General features: G+C 48.2%; 1 protein-coding gene across 5 annotated transcripts in view; it reads left to right on the top strand.

The window, feature by feature from the left end:
* The window catches only part of USPL1 (ubiquitin specific peptidase like 1), an 81,124-nt gene extending 59,346 nt beyond the window's left edge, over window positions 1–21,778 (top strand). For all 5 annotated transcript variants that reach the window (XM_084763183.1, XM_084763185.1, XM_084763181.1 and 2 more), the window contains exons 4-9: window positions 2,306–2,930; window positions 6,591–6,704; window positions 8,439–8,568; window positions 11,486–11,611; window positions 16,392–16,549; window positions 19,818–21,778. In XM_084763183.1, coding sequence (XP_084619309.1) covers window positions 2,306–2,930; window positions 6,591–6,704; window positions 8,439–8,568; window positions 11,486–11,611; window positions 16,392–16,549; window positions 19,818–21,592 — 2,928 coding nt within the window. In that variant the 3' untranslated portion in view covers window positions 21,593–21,778. The remainder of the gene's footprint in view (window positions 1–2,305; window positions 2,931–6,590; window positions 6,705–8,438; window positions 8,569–11,485; window positions 11,612–16,391; window positions 16,550–19,817) is intronic.
* Window positions 21,779–22,655: the final 877 nt, after the last annotated feature.

The raw sequence follows: 22,655 nt of genomic DNA, 5'->3' as shown, positions 1-22,655 counted from the left end.
CTAAATTATAGGATGTGTAGTTGACGTCTACAGGAATGACTACCCACAAATGTTCAAGGTTCTGAGAGCCGTGCAGAAAGCAAACAAGCTGGTTTTTCCCTCTGCCTAGTGCAGAGGCAGCTGCAGTATTCCAGGGAGAGCGTAGAAGCGGAGGTGACAGGCCACGGAGGATTCTGCTACACAGTCCCTCTGCAGACTGCCTCTCCTTAAACAAGTGACACTCAAGTCCCTTCTATAAAATGCTGTATTGCTCAGGGATTTGACAAGGACGTCTGGATGTGCTCAGTACAGACACAGCAACATAGGCCCAACTGCGTAGCTGTGGAGCCCATGGGTACAGAGGGCCAGCTACTGTTTGAAGGTAAAGCTGACAGGATTTGCTGGAGGTTTGGGGAGCAAGGATGATTTCCACGTGTTCCTCCTCATCAGCTGGACAAATTGAGTTGCTAGTTAGTGAGCTGATCAGTGTTGGGGAAAGCTAAATTTGGGGAAGACTGAAGCCAGGCTTGGACAGGTGGACTGAGCAGGTGGAGCTATACATCCCACAGCTGCTGGGGAACTGAGATTGGAGATGAAGACCTGGTAGGCGTGGGTACCACACGTGGCTAACCGAGCTAGGCATGTGACTGGTGAGCTACACTAGGGCCAGGGCTGAGCCTGGAGCCAATAGTAAGAGGTTGGAGACATTAGGAAGACTCAAGAGTCAGATTTTGGGAAGAATAAAGCCAAGAAGGAAACCACGTTATTAGGGAAGTCAAATGGAAAGGCGCTCAGGGCAGCTGAACACTCGTTTCACCCGGTCTTGGTAACGGAGTTGTGATCGAAGGGAACTTGAGCGCGGTGAGAGAAGGAAGAGGCTTCTTCCTTTCTTTCTTTCAATTGGGAAAAATATCTGCTTGTTGATCCTGTCAGCAGGGCAGGGTGAGTGGCTAAGGCTGCCCTGGAGCAGACAGTGGGCTCCAGTGCCCAGGGCCGCGGTTACCTTCACTGCAGTTCCTCCTGTTGTACTGACCCCCAACCACAGCTGTTTTTGTTACTGCTTCATAACTGTAATTTATGACTTGTAAATATGTGTTTTCTGGTGGTCTTAGGTGACCCCTGTAAAAGGGTTGTTTGACAACCCTATAGGGCTTGTGACCCACAGGTTGAGAACCACTGATCCTAGGCGCTTTGACACCACACTCAGAGTGATGGGACACACACAATACCAGTTAAGTCAAAGGGGTGGGCATGGGAGTTTTCTAGGCGGAATGACAGCCACCCTTGGACCCCAGCCCTCAGGAAGGAGGCTTTGGCTGTTAGACATAGATGTATTGACTCTCACACCTTTGATGCATGCCCTTTGTAAGTGATAGAGAACACTCTGGAACGTATAACTATCCACAGTGCTTTGCCTTTGGTTTGTTTGCTTGTCTTTTGAGATAGGTTTGGCTTTCATTTTTGAGACTGGCCATATATAGTCCACACCGCCCTGCATTTACCATCCTACTTTAGCCTTTGAAGTGCTAGGACGGTAGGCTCAGTGCTGCTGCCGTTCCCAGGCAACTCTGGGGTGGTGAGGGTCAGGGCCAGGTACTGCTGACCTCAGGTACAGAAGGCGTGTTTTAAACAGCGTTTAGTATGCAAGTCCTTGAACTTCTTTAAAATGCAGGATATAGGGACTGGAGCGGTGGCTCAGGGTCTAGGAGCAGGTACTGTCTTGCAGAGGACCTGAGTTCAATCCCAGCACCCCCACCAGGCAATTTACAAGTGCCTGTGACTGTGACCTGCTAGGGCTCTGACGCCCTCCTCTGGCCTCTGTGCATCTGCATACACTCATAGGTACATAGGGATAGTAAAAACAGATCTTAGAGCATAGAAAGTACTCAGTAAGTTTTTTATTTAAAAATAATTCCCCAGTTTTTAATGCTATTAATTGCTTCTCTCTCCTAAATGCATTCATAATCTTTCTTTACATTGTTGAAAGTTTTTGAGACAGGGTCTCTCTGTGTAGCCTTGGCTGTCCTGGACTCACTTTGTAGACCAGGCTGGCCTCGAACTCACAGCGATCCACTGTCCTCTGTCTCCCGAGTGCTGAGATTAAAGGCGTGCGCCACCACGCCCTGCTTGCATGATTTGGTGATACAAATTAGCTAGGGAAAATACTCTTTGGGGAGGATAAACTTTGGTTAGTGTTGTCTTGTTCTTTCAAATTTAGGTTGGTAGAGATACTTGCTGTCAAATGAGTAGACCATGAACTGATCTGAATTATGGAGGTTGTTGGGGAGTTTTGGTTTTGGTAACAAGATTTATTTTTTCTTTCTAGTGCATTTATCCTTTGGGCTCTGAATCACTTATTAATCTAATTTCTCCTGATTTGGAAGCTTGTCACATTTCAAATAAGCCTCAAAAAAGAAAGAGATTGGAAACCAGCTGTAAGAATTCACCTGTCCCAGTACATTCTAAAAGGACTAGACGGCACGTCGTCACTGCTAGTGAGCAGGCTTTGAATGGTAACTATAATGGAGAAGTGTGTGGTGGCACCTCATCAAACTTACCAGATAGCCCTGGGCACCAGAGTCCAGGCAGGACGGCTGCTCCTGTGGAGCCGAGGGAGACCTTGGAAGCTGATGACGTGGACGCGGCTGCTGCTGAGAATCCTGCTCCAGTCAGCGTCTCTGCCATGCTTCCCCAGAATGAAAGACGTGTGCTGGAGACGCCGTCCCAGAGCAGATGTTTGCCATCTTGCCAGACTGCCTGTGTGCAGTGGAGGAACACGCAGGCGCTCTGCTGGCTAGACTGCATCCTCTCCGTCCTGGTGCACTTGGAGGTGCTGAAGAACACCGTGGTGGAGGCCTGCTCCAGAGAGGAGTGCGTGTTTGCCAGGCTGTTGGAAGCGTACCAGCACGCAGAGAGGCTTCTGCACACCCATCAGCGGCACGGCCTCACAGGTCTGTGTGACTTCCCTTCTCCCGGTTCAGCCTCCTTTCAGCATGTGAAAAGGATGCCGTGGGTGGTCACTGTTGTCTGGAGACCTGGGGTTAGTGCCAGTTACGGCCCGTGACTGCCCAACGCTGCCAGTGAAAGAGAAAGGGACAGCCGTGTGTCTTAGCTCATCAGGGTGAGCGGTCATCATAGAAGCCATCAGGCTGAAGTAATAGTAAGAGTCACCTGTGACCCCAGCACCTGCCCTGGACACTCAGGGACATGCAGGTGACCTGAGAGGTGTCTGTACGTCTGTGTGTGCGTGCACATGCCTGCATTTATACATGTGGTCTGTGTTCACTTTGAGACGGTGTCTCTGTCTTCCAGGCCTGGTACTGCACCCACCCTGCCTTAGCCTCAGGCGTGTGCCACTGCACCCTGTTGTGATTTATCCAGAGCAGGCCACTAAGGAGCCCTAACTTCCAACCCAAGAACTAAAACACCCTCAGGCCAGTGAGACGACTCGGGGGTAAAGTGCTTGCCACCAGCCTTGGTGGTCTGCTCTCAATCCCCAGAGCCTGTGTGGTGGAAGAAGACAGACCCCTGATGACAGCATGGTGTCCACATCCAGCCCACCCCAAGCACACATGTGTGGATGGGTGGGGGGAGGGATGGACGGAAGTAATAATAGTAGGAACACATCAGTACAGTCTTCCCTAAGTGTCGTGGAAGCTTGGCTCTAGAACACCCTGCACATATGTCCTAAAGAAACAGCATAATGCTTGGATGCCAGTGCACTAGTCCCCTATGCTTATACTTTAGTAAGCTCAGGGTTGGTGTATGTCGGCCTGTTGCCCATGTTGAAGTCACATGTAACTTACTGTGTGATGCTGAGGTCAGTCCCAGGGCTTTGCATGTGCTAAGCTGGAGCTCCACCCTAAGCAGCTCTAGGTTCCGTATCCTAATGTCCATGCCAATAGTGATGATCGTGTGTAGGCAGCACTGGCAAGGAGCTCTGCTTGGTTAGCACACACACCATTTCCCAGCCTGTGGTTGGTTGGGAATGCCATGCAGGGACCTGCTAGTGTGCAGGCCGGGTGTGTGTCGCACCTGCACCTACAGGCCGGTATCAGTACTGCTCCGCAGAGGATAGGGAACCTTCCCAGTCCGTGGATTTCCTGGGATGTTGCCACAGTTCTGCCGTTGAAGTGCACAAAACGGGTCTTCACACTTGCTTTGCCTCTCTCCAAATTGGAAGAGATGATCTGTTGCCTCTTTGTAGGTATTGACAGATATTTTCTTTTCATTCCCTCTCCCTCTGTGAAACACCTATTTGTTCTATTGATCATGTTCTTATTTGGATGCATTTTCTTGTATTTTTGTTGCTATTTTATGTCAGATACATAGTGCTGCTTCTTCTCTCAGTTTGTAGCTTGTAATTTTACTAAAGAATATTCTTATTACACTCATTGACTCATTGTGTTTGTAGGAGTCTGTTTTCTCCTACCCTGTGGGACCTGGGGTCAAGCTCAGGTCATCAGGTTTAACAGCATGTGGCTCTATCCTCTGAGTATTGTGCGGACCCTTTTTTACTTAAAGGACGTCTTGAATCACAAGAAGGTGCTTATCCTTCCTTTAGACTCTAGTAATGCTTGTGGCATTAAGAAAAGATGTATTTATTTATTATGTACACAGTACCCTGCCTGCATGTATGCCTGCACACCAGAAGAGGGCACCAGATCTCATTATAGATGGTTGTGAGCCGCTGTGTGGGTGCTGGGAGTTGAACCCAGGACCTCGGGAAGAGCAGCCAGTGCTCTAAGCCATCTCTCCAGCCCATGTTTGTTTTTTTAAGAGCAGTTTTCATTTTCTTCATTTAGAAACTCCTCTACTGACTGTGTTCTTGGAGAAGTCATAGTTTACTTTCTAGCACTGGATTCTTTTATACATTTTGACTGTTATATTTGTTTGTCTGTGCATGCATGTTGTGTGTGGAGTCCAGAGAGTAACTTGCAGAAGGAGGTCTCTCCATTCCCACATCGAGGCCACCGCCCTGTAGCTTTGAATACCTTGCCCATTAGTATCCTAGTGGGTGGTGAATGTGCGTGACTATGGTTCTTGCTGAGTAGGGTTTAAAAATAACTGTAAAATAGCTTCTTGAGTCAAAACAGTAAGCATTGGCTGCTGTTGCACGGTTCAGTTCCCGGCACTCACACAGTTTTGTTTTTTGGTATTTTGTTGTTGTTGTTTGTTTTTCAAAACAGGGTTTCTTTGTATAGTCCTGGCTATCCTGGCCTCATTTGTAGACCATGCTGGCCTCAAACTCACAGTGATCTGCCTGCTTCTGCCTCCTGAGTGCTGGGATTAAAGGCGTGCGCCACCACGCCTGGCAAGTAAGACTTCTTGTTTCAGTTTGAGTTTGAGAACTTCCCCCCCGCCCCCACACAAATCAGTCGGTATTTTTTTTTCCATGACTTTTCCACAGCACTGTTGCCTTTAGCATGCCTGCTGTTTTTATAATTCCTGAACCTTGTTCTGGGCAGGTGACACTTCACTGGTGATCTGAGAAGAGTGTGTTTAGTTTATATAGCCATCTACAGAAAAATTAGAGCTTTTCTTATCTTGCTAACTGTGTGGGGGCTTCGTTCTGTATTAGTGTATATTGTCTTTCCTTCCTTTGCTTTTTTCCCCCTCAACTTTCCAGAAACAAATAGTCTTGGCTAATGTTCATTTCATTGAGAATGTATTTTCTTTCATGAGTCAGCATGTGACGAAGCTGTAGGAATTATTTCCAAAGTGAGGCCTGAATGTCAAACACTCATCATTCTAATGTGCGTTTATTACCATGTCTGTTGTTTTTACTCTTAAATCAGGATTTCATCCAGGTAGTAAGGGCAAATGGTACTCTGCCCATGACAGGTGTCAACAGAATGTATGGCGTGTCACAGGAGAGGCAGGGTATGAAGAGTGTTTTGCTCTTTGTTTCAGTAAAACTGTTAGGGTCCTGAACGTGCTGAAGGAAAGACCCCAGTCTCAAATCGTATGCAAGCAACAAAGAGCATTTATTCTGCAGAAACCCAGCATGCCGGGGTCACCACTTAGGCACAGTGGTGACCCTGAGATGAGCTCATAGGTTCTTTTTAAAGACATCTCAGCATTTCAAGGGGTTAGACAATCTTTAACATGATTGCAGCATTCAAACTAGACAGCACGGGCCAGCTGAGTGGACATGGATGGTCATCGGTCATGCGTTAACCGTAAGGCAGGAGATTTCCAGACCAGCAGTAAATCTTCCTTAAGCAATCAGACCAGCAGTAAGCCAGCCTTAAGCAATCTTATTTTCTCTGGCCAGATGACCAGGCTGTCCCTGATTGGCTGCCCTGACTGGCTGCCTTGATTGGCTGCTCTGGTTGGCTGCGGTATGTCCAGTGACTGCTGAGCTCATTTGAGGAATGGGGACTTAGGCTCATTCCTAACAAGAAACTGAAGCCTCTTGTACAGTTGGCTTGGCTCCTAGATCAAGTCTTTTGGGGCCTCAGTGTTCCTCAGTGGTCTTGAATAGGGTCCCTCTGGGGCCCCACAAAGCGAGTTTCATTCTTATTACTGTTTCAGGTTTTGGTTTTTTTTTTCCTGGAAAGATGCATTGATGAGAAATGATAATATTCTTTTTTTTTCTTTTTCTTTAGGTGAAGATTGTAAAAAACTGACTTCAGAAATATTTACAGAGATAGACACCTGTCTGAGTAAAGTGAGAGGTGAAATTTTTACTAAACTTCAGCCTATGCTTAGGTGTACATTAGGTAAGTAGGTGTGCAGCTCGACTGATCCACTGTAGAAACGGGAACCATATAAGGAAATGCGTTGTGTCAGTACTTGAGATCTAGTGTTTTGTGGGAGAATCTGGGTCGTTTCCTTAGGAATCTACCACCGGTTAAGTCATTGCTATCCACGACTGTTCTGTGTGCACATGCGCGCTGGTGCTCTCTTTCTATGTACATATGTGTGCTGCTGTTCACTTGAGTTCTCAAAGCTGAGTGAAAATTCTGAACTTTGAAACCAGATCTCCTCCTCCACAAGACTAAGCTGTGGTGCAGGTCCAGCCAGGGATCCGTTAGGATATCAGGTGCATGCTACCAGTTGTTAGGGTCCAAGCCCGGGGCCTGGGAGCCCCAGTAGGCTAGGCTCAGCCACCAGCCGTTTACATGGGAAATAGGGAAAAGCCGAGGAGAGGGGTTTGTTCAGCATGGTCCACTTTCAAGTTTTATTAGACAGAAAGGGCCCCACCCATCACTTGTCCGTCCTTGTTTGGGCTTGGGCTTCTCTCAAAGGGTGGGCTAGCAGGTTGTCAGATGTAGTGCAGTCTCTTCCTGAGAGACCAGCTCGTGTGTGTCAACACCAGAGTGTCAGCCTTTCCCTCCCCCAGCACAAGAATCGGGAGGGAATTCCTAGTCCCTGGAGAGCACGGCTTCAGTGTTGTCATAGCAACAATCTTCAGGAGATCTTCATTCTGCAGCCCAGGATCTCCCTCTCACATGCAGAGGAGCGCACGCACGGTTGCATGTGTACATGCATGCGTGCGTGCATTTGTGTGTGTGTGGACTTGCTCTGTCCGCTGAACTGATGTCTGGCTTATGGGAGCAGAGTGAGGCGAGAACTAAAGTCTCTGTCCAGGTCTCTCCAGAGTTTATAGTGTGGAAAGAGGAGAGTGCTGCTGTGTTTATTGAGGTGGGTGGATCCTGCTGATTGCCCAGGCTTTTCTTTGAACTCATGAGTCTTTTGCCTGGGCCTCTGAAGTAGCTGGGCTTAAAATATGCATCATAACACACTATCTGCTAGTTTTTTGAGAGGAATTTCTTTTATTACTCTTTCATATTTGTATTAGCTCTTTGTGTGCACATGTATACACTTGCGTGTGCATGCCCGTGCCCACAAACCTAAAGGACAGGGGTTAGCACACCAGATATTTCTCCACATTTTTAAGTTTGAGACCAGCTTGGTCTACAGAGTGAGTTCAGGACACACAGGGTGATACAGTGAGACCCTGCCTCAAGATAAAAACAAAATTATATAAATGTCAAATATATATTAGATCTGAAAATGTTATGTGTTACAGTGAACTGTAAATTGTTTGCCTTCTTAGTTAATATTTTGCTGCAGTGGGATTAGAATTTAAAGTCTGGTAACTTAATCACAAATGTGTGCTTAAATATCCACAACTCATACAGTTGTCTTTCCTGGAGCCTGATTTTTATCTTTCTTTATAAGAAAGATTGTTCTGACTTGTAAAAACAGCCATGGCTGGGTGTGATGGCCTATGCCTTTAATCCCAGAATTTGGAAGGCAGATGCAGGCAGATCTCTGTGAGTTCAAGGCTAGCCTGGTCTACAGAGTGAGTTCCAGGACAGGCAGGACTGCCCAGGGAGACCCTGTCCAATGAAAGGGGGTGTGGGGAGGAGGCTGCAGGGCCGAGTCACCAAGAGGAAGCTGTCTGTCTGCTGCTGCGGGTTCTGACTTACCCTTTCCTTCTTTTACAGGGGAGATGGAAAGTCCTGTGTTCGCACTTCCCACGCTGCTGAAGCTACAACCTCTTGTTGAAAAGCTCTTTACATATTCCTTTTCTTGGAATTTTAAATGTTCCCATTGTGGGCACCAGTATCAGAACAGGTCAGTTTTGTGTTTTTGATGGATTCACCTGCTGTAATGATTCTTGGCAGTGTGGTTTAAGTGACATGCTTTGCACCTATCGTGCCCCCCACCCCCTTGGAGACAGGACAGGCCGAGCTTGCTGTGTAGCCCAGGCTGGCCAGGGTGCCTCAGGGTCCAAAGTGATGGTGGCAGGAGCGGGCATCACCACTGCCTGGGCTCCGCCCGTTTTGTTTTTGTTTTTCCTTTCTTTCTTTTTTTTCTAAACAGGGTCTTGCTAAGCAGGTCAGACTGACCTCGGCTTTGGCACCTTCTTGCTTCACACTTCTGAGTTCTAAGGATAGAGGCATGGGTCACAGCTGGCTTCCACCGCTGAAGTCAGAGGACAGTTTGCCTCACAGGCGCCCATAGTCAGCTTGCTGTGTAAATTAGCTCAACAAAACCCGTGGCTTGAAACATGACTAAAAGCAGTTTTCTTAGTTGTCTTGGTGGGGAGCGAGGAGCAGCTGAGAGTAGCCCCCTCACTCTCTGGGCCTCTGCTCTGATGTCCTTGGCTAGGTTTTGTCTGCCTTCTGGAGACCAGGCCTCTGTTTGTTCGCTCTAGGCCGCTGTCTGGAGCTGCTCTTGGTGTATGGGGGACCCTGAGCACAGTCAGCTCTACTTCCTGTTGAGGGGAGCTATCCGTCAGGGGCTGGGCGCATGTCTGCCATGCCCTCTGCCGAGAAGCTCCTGCCCACAGTTAGAAAAGATGGCCTGCCCCGATGGTCATTCCTCAGAGTATTACAGTGCAAATCAGTCTTTCCCACTGCAGCGTACCTACCAGCAGCCTCAAAAGTTAGAGGGTGTGTTGAGGAGGAAGGTGATGCATAGGTACCCATCGTCTCCGCAGGACGACATGCTCAGAGGTCGAGTCTGGGAGAATGCTGTAGGGACGAAGGCAGCAGAGTCCACTGTGAACTGCTCGGGAGGGCCGAGAGCTCACACTGCCACTTGAAATGGTTGTATAAGCAAGTGAGGATGCTGTTCCCAGGCCCCATTGGTCTGTACAGTGGTCTGCTTTCCTCCTCAGGGGCACTCAGGGAGGAACTTACTTGGCAGTAGCAGATCAGGGGACTCTGGCGTGGTTGGCTTTCCTCGGAGGCTCCCTCACTCCCTGTGCTAAACTCCCTAATCACTACCTGTGCTTTGATGATAGCAAACAGGGTGCAATTACAGCTTTTCTAGAATGCGTAGGCTAGCAGTTTTGCAGCTCCTCATTGAGTGTGCTGTGTCCCAGGAGCTCACCTAGCCACTGGGAGTGACTGCTGTGGCCAGTACAGATGGCTAGCTGCTCAGGATGGTAGTTCTGGACTCCTTGGAGAGGGCTGGTGATTGACATTTGGCAGCTTCATACATAGGTGCTGAGTGGGCTCAAGCAGCCTTTACACAGAGTGCAGAGGGGGGGGGGCAGGGGCAGCGGCGCACCAGTTCGCATCTTGTTTTTATTTCTTTAATCTTTCATTCTAAAAATGAAAAAGCTACAATATGGTGGCATTTAATCACTGTCCACTAGGGTCCGATGGAAGCTCTCCAGCAAGTACTCTTATCTTAGCGTCTCTGGTTCTCCTGCCAGTGTCAGGACTTACATTTGATTCAGTAGTTATTTTCCAGAGAGGATAAAGGCCCTGGCCTGTAGCGGCTGGTGGTCTTGATTCAGACCCCCCAGTTTGTCTGCCTCTTGTTGTCATCAGTACAAACGCCGGAGCACCTGCCACTAGAGAGTTGTTTGCCAGGGGACTGCCAAGCTCTGCCTCGTACATACTGAGCGCCCAGAAGTCAGCCAGCACGTGGAGCATAACATTTACCTAGAGACGTCCTTATTGCTGTTGAAAACCAGAAGTCTTTACTTAACAGCATCTTTTTTCTTTGGTTTTTGAAGATAGGGCTGTGTAGCTGTGGCTGTCCTGGACTCACTTTGTAGACCAGGCTGGGCTCGAACTCACAGATATCTGCCTGCCTCTGCCTCCCCGAGTGCTGAATTAAAGGTGTGCACCCCCGCCACAGCATCTTACAGACCGATGCCTGGGGAACACAGTCCGAGCATTTACTGAGACCTATCTGTCAACTCTTCAGCAGACTGGTCACTTGTTAGCTGCCAGTGCTTGCTTCACTCATGTGCTATATGCCAATGCTGTTTGTTATTTAGAAGGGAAAAACTTGTGTTTCTTTGGCAGTATGCTAGTTTTTTTTTCTTTTCTTTTTCTTTTTTTTTTTTTTTTTTTTTTTTGTTTTGTTTTGTTTTTCAAGACAGGGTTGCTCTGTGTTAGCCTTCGCTGTCCTGGAGTTGTTTTGTAGACCAGGCTGGCCTCGAACTCACAGAGTTCTGCCTGCCTCTGTCTCCCAAGTACTGGGATTAAAGGCATGCGTCACCACACCCAGTGATGGTTGTTTTAATTAAAGTCTTTTTATTAAAGTTGATGCAGCTAAGACTTAGTATACACCATTGAAGATCATCTTGACTGTTGCTGTCAGGTGGTCATACTGAAGTGAATTCAGTACTTGAATAGCCCGTGTAGAGCAGAAGTGTTCTGCAATATATTTGAAAACAGCACCGTCTTTGTTGTCAGTGATGGTTAGCCAGCTTGCATTGCACACTCTGAGCAGTGGTTCAAACCTAAAGCCTCTGGCTTCCTTGTTGGGTGATCCTGGAATGCGGTAATTAGAGACCAGAAGTGACCCTAAGCACCCAGTGTGCACAGTAGGGCCGCAGAAGCATTCTCTAGAATGTCAGTGTGAGTGGTGGGAAGCGTGGACTCCCCACAGTTTCTCCAGCCTCGCTGCGGAGGGAATTGCTGCACTAATGTGTGATTGGGAAGCAAAGTGTGAGTGAGCAGGAGAATGTGTTAAATTAATACGGTTGAATTTAGCAGATGGATTCAAGGTGTGCTTGTTTTTGCAGGTGCTGCAAGAATCTGGTCACCTTTACAAATGTTGTTCCTGAGTGGCACCCGCTCAATGCTGCCCATTTTGGTCCATGTAACAGCTGCAACAGTAAATCACAAATAAGAAAAATGGTGTTGGAAAGGTGAGTTTTAAATTTGCCTATAGTTTCTAGGATATGATGAAGATGCATTTACGTGTTTTCATGTGTTGGAAATAGTGGCTGCCGTGAGAGCTGCCTCACCGCAGGTCTGGAGCCTGGCTCGGCTGCCCAGGTCCTGCACAGGCTTATGGGATACTTAAACAGCTGATAACTCTTTCTGCTCTCCCTCAAGCTTAGGTGACCACATTACAACACAGTTTTTTTTTTTTTAAAAAAGGTTTATTTATTTATTATTATGTATACAGTGCTCTGGCTGCACATACACCTGCTGCCAGAAGAGGGCATCAGATCACATTATAGATGGTTGTGAGCCACCATGTGATTGCTGGGAATTGAACTCAGGACCTCTGGAAGAGCAGTCAGTGCTCTTAATCCCTGAGCCATCTCTCCAGCCTGCAACATACACTTTTTAAATATATAAATCTGATGCTTTTGCTTACATAAAAGATGCACGCTCTGATTAATCAGCAGATGTTTCCATTGGATGAAACTATGCTTTAAATTCCAGCTGAGTAGTTTAGTTAATAAACCATATTTATAATTTGGACATTGCTATCTTTAAAACTAAACTGAATTTAAGTAAAATTATACTTAAGCTTTAAATGACAAAGTACTTTTTTTTTCTTTTTTGACAAAGTACTTTTATAAGACGATTTTTATTCTGAAGTTAGTACAACTTGACTTGCTGGTATTTAGTACAACTTAGGAACAAATTTAATACAGACTTTAGGGATAATGTCAGAGAAATTTCATCAGCTGGATGTGTTGGAGCACGCCTTTTATCCCAGCACTGGGAGGCTGAAGCAAGCTGATATTGTAAGTTCAAGACTAGTTTGGGAGCCGGGCGTGGTGGCGCACGCCTTTAATCCCAGCACTCGGGAGGCAGAGGCAGGCGGATCGCTGTGAGTTCGAGGCCAGCCTGGTCTACAAAGTGAGTCCAGGACAGCCAAGGCTACACAGAGAAACCCTGTCTCGAAAAACCAAAAAATAAAAAAAGACTAGTTTGGTCTACATAGTGAGTTGTACATCAGCCAGGATAGATGGATGGATGGATGGATGGATAGATAGATGGATAGATAGATGGATGGATGGATGGATGGATGGATAGATCGATCATGAGACCTTACTTCAATCATACATCATTCTGAGATCTCACATTGTTACGAGTTCTCCCGGGGTCATGTCTCAGATCACTCACATCACATGTATAATACATACCCTATGGGAAAATGCAGTTGTGAATCATGCCTAAATCATGCCTCCTGCTTGCTGCCCACTGCGTCTCTGTAAGGAGCTGTTTGGTGATTGTACTCTGAGTATGGTGACCCACAGGCTCAGGACCCTACACTCCTGCTCATACGTGCTCCAGGCTGGCGTTTTAGCTTCAATTTTAGCATCTTTTATTGTTCTGCTTATTTGTTTCGCTTTTCTGTTGTCTGTTTTTTGTTGTGTTCCAAGATAGTCTAATCGTATAGTCCAGGCTAGCCTTGGAGCTAGAGTGCTTTTGGCTCAGGCTCTGGAGGGCTGAGATGGTGGGCGCTTGCTATCGTCTTAGGCAGTAACATCCTGCTGGTGGGTTTTGTTCGAGTTGTTTTTGTTTCTGGTGGTTTTGGTTGGTTGGTGTTTGTTTTGATCTGTTTTGTTTTGGGACAGGGTATGGGGTCTCTATGCAGCCTTGACTGGTGAGGCAGGGTTTGCTTAGCTTTGACTGACCTGAAATTGTGTGTGTAGCTTAGGTTGGCCTCACACTCAAGAGCTGCCCCTCTTGGCCTCCAGAATCCTGGGATTATTACCACACCCACTCGTGGCCTAAGATTTTTTCTCAACTGAAGTCTTTATTGCTTGGTAGGAAGTGCCTTAAAGCGTCTTGGATTATCTCCAGAGGACAGTTGTGTTCCTCTGTGGGACAGTTAGGTTTTCTGAAGATACACTTCTTTAATTATAGTTCTAATCACTTAAAATGCACCTGATTTGATTCAGAGTTTTTATTTCTTTTCTTTTTTTTTTAATATTTTTATTTAACTTTAGTTTATGTGCATTGGTGTGAGGGTGTCAGATCTTGGGTTACAGACAGTTGTGAGCTGCCATGTGGGTGCTGGGAATTGAACCCGGGACCTTTGGAAGAGCAGACAGTGCTCTTAACCACTGAGCCAACTCTCCAGCCCAGATTTTTTATTTCTTATTATCTGATTGGAGATGATACAAGAAGACTGGCTTAAAAATAATGTTTATAGACCTTTCTTTTTGCCTGAACCTGCCATTACTGTAGTACAGACTTAGGATTGCTCAATCTGCATTGTCTAAGACCTGAGTTATTAGAGAAGGTTTGATGAGAATCAGCTCTGTGGTCCAGCTCTTCCTGGGCAGGCATGGCTCGTCCCCTGTGGGATGTTCTCAGTGGTTTTTCTGAGGCGCCTCCTTCCAGAGCTTGGGGTTAGCTGGGCTGCATGTGGATGAGTCTTAGCTCCGCGGCCCCTGTTGACTCTGGTTGCAGGTCTGTTGGTCCATTCTGTTTCCTGTGGGGGAGGCAAGGCTGCACCTGGCTTTCCTCAGATCTGAGCATTCTGTCAGGCTGGCTGCTGCCTCAAGGTTGGGTTAGGAAGAAAGGAAGCTTGGGAAGAAAACAGGGCTCTGTGCCTGAGAAGCTGGGAATGGGACAGGCGGGGGAGGGAGGAGGGACATTTTCAGAGGAGGAAAATACTGAGCCTTGTGAGGGACCCAGGAGCAGGAAGGAGTGGAGCACACACATTATGCCACTGTTTGTAGCTGTGTGGTTTCTTTTTCTTTTTGCTTTTAACTTTTCATTGATCCTTTGGGAATTTCCCATCATGCACCCAAGTCCAACTCATCTCCCCATCCTCTCACATCTGCCTCACAATCTCCCAACCCCAAAAGAAAAAACAAACAAAACAAAGCATCTCATTGTGGAAGCTGTAGTGTGTCACAGTGTGTGTCGCACAGTCTATCCCTCTGTCCACACATCTTCACCTGCAAATGTTCATTGCAGTGAGTCATTGGTCTGGTTTGAGATCTCTGGCTTCTGCGACACCATCAATATTGGATCCTCACTGGGCCTCCTCTAGCCTATCCTGTTGTTGCCTGTGTCATGGAGATCCTGCAGCTTTGGATCAGCAGGACTGGCCCTTTCACACATCCCAGCTGTTCTCAGATGAAACAGATTTTGAGATGGACCAACTGAGAGCCCTGGATCTGGGCCTGGATGGTAGCCGAGCTGGTCAGCACGTCAGCTCTCTCCCTTAGCCACACCACCAGGGCAGGCTCCAGCACTGCTCCAGCTAGGCCACCTATTGCCAACACTGACAGGAGGCAGGGTCAGCTCTCCTGCTCTCAGGCCCTTGGGGCCAGCTCCATTGTGCTACCTAGTCAAGGCTTATGAGCACACTCTCCCATGTGCTGCATCCTGCAAGGGGCTGGGCCAGTGCTCCCACTCTTACACCCTTGGGGCTGCCTCATCCATGTTTTTGCCATCAGGGTCAGTCCTCCGAGTGCTATAGCTGGTGAGGTGGCAGTCAGAAGCCAAGGAAGGGAATGGGAAGGCATCACCCCCTCACCCAGGCCACCTAATGGCAAAGGAATGGCCTGGCCAGCTCTCCCACACTCTGCCCTTGGGGCCAGCTGCACCTACTCCACTAGGGCCAGCTCTACTGTGCTGCCTAGATGAGGTGTAAGACGGTGTTCTGGAGTGCTGCAGTGAGCGAGGGGCAGGGCCAGCTCACCTGCTCTCATGGCACCATGTCAGCTACTTCAGGTGGCCAGTGTGCGGAGGACAGCCCATCCCAGGGTCAGCTCTGCTGTGCTGGTCAGGATAGATGCAGGGCCACTCTTCTGAGTGCTGCAGCTGGTGAGGGGCGGGGATAGCTCTCCTGTGCATGGGCATCTTTCCCAGCTGCCCAAATGGGATGGGAGATCACCTTAGCACCTGTGCCACCCCATGGCAGTGGAGCACAAGGTAGGTCTGTGGATGTCTTTCCCCACCCGCACTGTGGAATGCTGCCTGGAGTGGAATTGAGTTTAGTTTGGACATGGGGCATTGGACATTTTCAGCTGAATAAGTTTTGATAAGCTAAGTTCTGACATCCTATTAGGAAAAGGGGTACCGCCCACTTCTTAAACCCCCAGAGTTTTGTTACTTACTTGAGTTAGTTTTTTGAAGCCTGCCTGTAGGTTTGTTTCTAGTTGGACATGTTCCTGTAATACTGATATATATATATATATATATATTTGAAATTATAAGCATCTTGTAGTTTATAATAAATCAACTAGTATATTTTTCTTCCTTTCCTTAAGTACAAATTAAGTTTTTCTTAAGTGCAACTTTGAATTTAATGCCTCTTCTAATTTCTTGAGGTGAGGGAGAAGCTGGCCAGCTCAATGAATATTTTCTGCATAAGGGTTTCTCTTACTGCTTGTTCCACATAACAGAAGGGATTGATTTGGGTACCCGATAGCAGAGGAAATCTAAAGGCACTGGGCTTCTCTCTACAGAGCTCCACAGTGTCGTGCTACAGCTGTGGAAGTCAGTCTTCCTGCATCGAGGCTCCCAGCTGCCAACTGTGCCCTTCCAAGGGGTTCAGTGTCATAAGCTTCTCAGAGCCACTTTCCCCTTTCCAATCAAGGTACACGTCTGGAGGCGCTGGAGCAAAGCTAGTGCCGCTAGCCTTGATGTGCTGTGTGCCTGGACGGTCCTCTGTGTGGGCAGGCATGTGGCATGACATCAGTTTGACTTCTGCCTCTTCCACAGGGCGTCGCCCATATTCATGCTGCACTTTGTGGAAGGCTTGCCGAGGAAGGATTTGCAGCACTACGCATTTCACTTTGAAGGTAGTCTTTATCAAGTCACGTCTGTAGTCCAGTACCAAACGAATGACCATTTTATAACGTGGATTTTAGATGCTGACGGTAAGTGTTTAAATTTTTTTTTTTTTTCAGAAGTGAGCATGAGAAATAGAGCCTTGTGGATTTTGTTTTAAAGGCAGACTTCACATGAACTTTTTTTCCTGTATTCTTACTTTTGTCTTTAATTTTGCTCCTTTTTCATCCTCATAAAAATGTGGTGGTTAGGTATCCTTCCTGCCTCTGTGCCCTATGTCTTAGGGTTTATGTACTGACCCTTTGCTTGTTGTGTTTCTTAACTTCGTTTGTTGTTTCTGTAGACAGTTTCTCACGATGCCTCCCAGCCTGTCCTTTTCTAACTTACCCATCAACAGCCCGGAACCCCTAGTGTCTGCATCACCCACTGAATTCACGTGCATTAGCTATCTATGTACCTCCCGTGCCAGATGGAACACATGTTAAGTGAACCTACAATAGTACATTGTTACTCAAAGGCCAGAGCTGTAAATGTGCATCCATTACTAAATGTGTGCGTGTGCCAGCATGGATCTGCTGTTGTGGCACCCGTAGCTTCACTTCCCTAAAAACACCTCTGTCCTGCACCCACCCGCCCTCACTTCCATCGCATCATCTAAGTGCTGTGGTGGCCAGGCTCTTTCTAACGTGTTAAAGACTCATGGCAGCCTTCTCAAATGCTAAAGTCTGTGTACAGTCACCACCTGGAGAAGATGCCCTGGGGCCCGGGGGAATGACAGATGCTTGTCATGTCATGAGAGTGGTCAAAACTCAACTACAGAAAGCTGAGCACAGTGTACCTAGGTGTAATCCCAGCAGTGCAGAGACAGGCAGATCCTGACAGCCTGCTGGCCAGCTAGCCTCGCCCACTTGGAAAATGAGAAACCATTTCTTCCATTAAAGGTGGACAGTGCCTAGGGAATGTCACCTGAGGTCACCTGAGGTTATCTTCTTGTCTGCGTCCTCCTTCACATGTGCGCATGCTTTAGCACCATGTGCGCCCACACACAGAGAGGGAGCCCATCTTGATTGTTCCCACGTTTAGGTAGATATGAGTAACACTACTTAAATATTTACAACCTACAGATAAACTCTGCAGCCCAATTGTGTAAATAGCAAGGAGTTTGGTTGCTAGATTAAATGGCAGAAGCTTAGTTTTGTGAGAAACTGTTTTGTTGCCTTCTAAGGGGCCAGGTGCCATCGCACATTCCCACAAACAGTTAAAGAGGCGCTGCTGTTCTCAGCATGGTTAGCCCTTGGCGGTGCTGACGCTTCGGCCGTTCCAATAAATGTGTGTCTCCTTGTACATTCGTGCACGAGACCCACAGTCCATTAATGATGCAGCACAGAGGGTTTCTTTGTGACATTTTGCCTGTGTACCATGTGCTTCCTTCCTGTCACCCACACCCACCTCTCTTCCCAGCTCCCGCAGGTCACAGCGCACTTCACTAGCAGAATTTTAATCTTGTTTTAATTTTTCTCTTTAAGGGACTTTTAAAAAAAAATCTGGCCGGGCATGGTGGCGCACGCCTTTAATCCTAGCACTCGGGAGGCAGAGGCAGGCGGATCGCTGTGAGTTCGAGGCCAGCCTGGTCTACAAAGTGAGTCCAGGATGGCCAAGGCTACACAGAGAGACCCTGTCTCAAAAAACCAAAAAAAAAAAAAAATCTGTTGGGCCTTAGACCTTCATTTGTTCTTAGTCACTAAAGTGAGAAGAACCTTTGACTGGCCCAGGGCTGGCTAAGTGTCTCTGAAGCTGCAGAGGGGGCTTGCTCCTTCCTTAACTGCCCTGCTTCTCAAAGCTGTTTCTCATGGGGCCTTGAGCTTTCAGGGGGAGTGCTTTCTGTGTGCTCCACAGATGTCTGGAAACACACTGCCATGCTGTATGAGAGTGCTGTGGGTTGTGACATCACTGCTGCAACCGGGCTGTCTAAAATGACATCACTACGCTCTAACGTAGAGAACAGGGAGTGTTGTGTGGTGCATATGATGACACTTGGCACCACGCTTTCACCACACCTGACTCTACAGCTCCTGTATTCATTGTTGAAAAGCTGTCAATCGTCCAGATTTGCAGTTGTTAGCTTTCCCTAAGTTATGTGGCACAAGTAAAATGTGAATAAATATAAATTACTCTAATCCTGCTATCTTTCAGCATCAATTCCATTTTCCTTCCTTTCCAGTATGGTTTTTGTTTACTTAATTTTTTTATTGTAGTAGGGTAGATATCATGTAAAATTCTCCATTTCAGCATTTCAAGCATATAGTTTACTGAATTAGCTACATTTATAGACTCATTAATCCATCCCAGGCATCTGGCCGATCGCTCATCACTCAAGATAAGCTGTGCTCAGTAGACTTCAGCTCCCGATCCTACCCTCGCTGGCTGTTGTAGCCACTGTTGTCCCTGCGTCTCTGAATGTGACAGCTCTCTAAGCACCTCGTGCAGGTGGAACCAGGGACTTGGTGTCTGGCTTGTTTAGCACATTGTTGTTCTGTGTTACAGTGCTCTAAGTTTCCTACTTTCTTGGCACTGAGTAACGTCCCCATTCTTCTGTTTGGGAGCACCGATGGGCAGACTTCTCCGGGCTGTGCTCTGAGAGTGGAGTCACCAGCTCTTGAATGACTAGATTGTTTCTGTGCCATTTTATATTCCTACCAGCAATATACAAGGCTCTAGTTCTGCCGCACCCTGCTAGCATTTGTTATTTACTTTAAAAAAAAAAAAGCTACCTTTCTTTTCCTTTTCTTTTTTTTGGTTTTTCGAGACAGATTTTCTGTGTAACAACTCCAGCTGTCCTGGAACTCGCTGTGTAGACCAGGCTGGCTTTGAACTCACAGCGATCCGCCTACCTCTACCTTCCTAGTGCTGGGATTAAAAGCGTGCGCCACCACCGCCCAGCTGAAAAGTAGTTATTTTTCTAAGGTGTCCCTTTTTCCTTCTCCTTTTAAGGACAATTTACTAGTACCTGATTACTTCCTTACTCCTGTTCCATGCTTAGCCCACTTCCCACGGCCTTGCCCTACTACACCTAGCACGTCTCTGACATTGCAAACGGGAAGGGCTGCCAGGCACCCCAGCTTCTCCCCACAGCGCAGCAGGGCGTGCTCCACCCTGCAGACCCCCTGCTTATCCCGACTCCTGCCCTTCATAGCCCATGACCTCTGTGCTAGAAGGAAACCCTTAGTAGTTTCTGGCAGATGGGGGAACAAGGAGAAGGCTGTGCTCCCAGTGCTGCCTTTGTGGTGCTCGGTGACACAGCTGCAAGGAGGAATGGTGGCACACAGTCTAACCTGTGGCTTTGTTTCTGTTCCCTAGGGAGTTGGCTGGAGTGTGATGACTTAAAGGGTCCGTGTGCTAAAAGGCACGTGGCGTGTGGCGTGCCTGCGTCAGAGATGCATATTGTTGTTTGGGAAAGGCGGTCTCAGGTGCCAGCTGCGGAAGCTGCCTGCCTTGCACGCACAAAGGCGGCCGCACAGCCTGCGCCAGCTGAGGAGCCGCCGACCTCTCCCTCCACTTCACAGCCCTCAGTTGCCCAACCCACACACACGCCAGTCACTCCTCAGACTCTTCCAGAAGTCCAAGCTGGAGCTCATCGACAGAGTGCACTTTCAGGAACAAAAGACTTGGTGGAAAGCTTTTTACCCTCAGCACTGGAAGAGCCTGTCCAAGAAGCTGCCTCTGTTTTTCAGATTGACTCCACAGACTGCCTGTTGGAAGACACACCTGTGACAGGAAGCTCAGGGCTCGTGAGAGCACCTGCCCTGCCAGCACAGGCCTCACTGGGGACTTCCTTACTGTCTAACTCCTGTGAAGGAGAGCCCGTCGCCCTGGGTGTGGATTCAGGTTTCACATCCCACTCTGGGAGTGCAGACCTGCAGGGAGGTGCTGCTGTGTGTCCTAACCCTGGGACTGATGCCCAGGCTCCCATTCCTACTCAGGAACTGAAGTCCACGGCACCTGAGAAGGACGCTCAGGTACAGTTGATGCCAGGGAGAACTGAGACGTTAAATCCTGAGCAGCCTGGGAAATCTCAGGCATCTCATTTGAGAAAAAGAGAAACCGCAGCCAGGTCAGCACAGAGTCAGCCCCCTAAAGACAGTCAGAAGAAAGCGTTCGTGGGCAGTTGGGTGAAAGGGCTGTTGAACAGGGGTTGCGCCTTTATGCCGCCCTGTGTTTTAGCTCAGAGCAGAGCAGTAACTGACCTGCAGCCCTTTGTGAAAGGAGCCAATAATTTTGATGGCTTTAAGACGAAAAGTGTAAACCGGAAAGCTAAGAGGGTGTCCCGGAAAGCTAAGCATGTGGACAAGCCGTCTCCAGGCAGCGGCTCTCCACCGACAGGTGGCACAGCTGCCCTGCCCCATGCTGGTGGGAGCACCTCACCAGCCCTGTTGACAGGGCAGGAAGGCTCTTGTGCGGCTCCCCCCAGCCTCAGTTCCCACAGCGGTGAAAGCACCATCTCTCCAGCAAGCTGTGGAGACGCAGCTGAAGATCAGGTCCATAAGCTTCGGCTCAGACTTCTTAAAAAATTAAAAGAAAAAAAGAAGAAACTAGCTGCCCTTATGTCCTCCCCACACCATGAAACACCCACAAGTGACCATTCAGAGCCTGTGTCCCATTGTGGCTCTCCAAATGACTGTGAGTCCATAGAAGACCTCCTAAATGAGCTGCAGCATCAAATCGACCTCGCAGATGGCAAAGCCGGGTGTGCCTCTGCTCCTGGTGGCACCTCATGTGGCAGCCAGAGTCACGAGGAGATTTTAGCAGAGTTGCTGTCACCTACAGCCCTGGCAGAGCCCTCAGGAGGTGTGAAGTCTGAGCTGAGGTACTTGGAAATGGGGGATAGCGCCCCATCACCAGGATTCAGTGCTGCTCCCCAGAGCACATGTCTGAGGCAGGACCATACTTACTGCAGCCCCAGGAAGAGCCAGTATGCCACTGAGCTGTGCCCGGCCTCAAACAGTGCCTGTATAGGAGCCTTGAACTTGGGGAGCCCCATGAAGAGTGATCTTTTTGATGACTTTTTCCCCTCTTTGCCAGATGACACATTAGACATACCTCATTTTGATGACTCTCTGTTTGAGAGTTGCTGAGCACGTGCAAGTGTTTTAGTTGAGTCCTGACCACTGCTGCTAGGAGGATGTGACTTGTGGTGCAGTCGCTGTAGTGCACAGCCTTGTGCCCTACCTTGGGAAATCTATAAGCTGCTGGGGTCTCCCTTTGGTTCTGCCTGTGAACATGGGGTCTGCTGCAAATTAAAGCCTCGGCCTTTTCTCTCCGTCTCAGTCTGTGATTGTAGAAGAACAGCAGTTTGGGGCGATGGCTCAGGTGGTAAAGTCCTCACTCTGCAAGCATGACGGCTTGACTCAGTTCCCAGAAGCAGGGTGAAGAGCCAGGCATGGCAGTGCACACCCAGGAGCTCGCTGCCTGGCCAGTCCAGCCACATCAGTTACCATGGAGACCCCATCTCAAGCAATGAGGTGGACTTGATGGGACATCCAGCACTGACCTCTGGCCTCCAGGCCGTGCATGTGTACTCACACAAACATACATGCATGCAGAAACGAAGTGCCTTTTAAAAATGTATGTTTGGTTCAGAAAAACGCCAATTTACACAAACAAAAGTTGTTGAGTGCAGTGGGTGGACGCCTGGACAGCTTGCTTCTGATTGAATCCAAACCTATTGAATGCATCAGTGCCACTGTCTCCCGCTTCTCTCCCCACAGAGGGTGACAGGAGGCCTTGTCCCTCTATGTTCAATGTGTGAATGTGCCGGGCTACCAGAAATACTAGTCGGTGAGCCTGCCCTTAGTCCTGTAGGTGAAGGGCTAACTTGTGTAAGACTGTGCCTTCCTGTGACTCAGGCAATGTGGAAAGTCCAAATTATAGATGGTGGGTGACTTAGAAGTACTGGGCTGGTCAGCCTCAGGTTCCAGATAAAGTTGGCCGCTCAAAAAGGCTTCCCTAGGGCTGGAGAGCTGGCTCAGGCTGCTCTTCTAGAGGTCCCACGTTCAGTTTCCAGCACCCACATGGCAGCTCACAGCATCTGTAACTCAAATTCCAGTGGATCTGACTTCTTCACACATATATACATATATGCAGGCCAAACACCAAATGTGCATAAATCAACACATTAAAAAAAAAGGTGTCTCAATC

This window comes from Acomys minous (genome assembly GCF_964271855.1).
Source record: "Acomys minous genome assembly, chromosome: 16".
NCBI lineage: Eukaryota > Metazoa > Chordata > Mammalia > Rodentia > Muridae > Acomys > Acomys minous.
The sequence above is the reverse complement of the archived record's forward strand: the minus strand, read 5'-3'. Positions and strand labels throughout refer to the sequence as shown.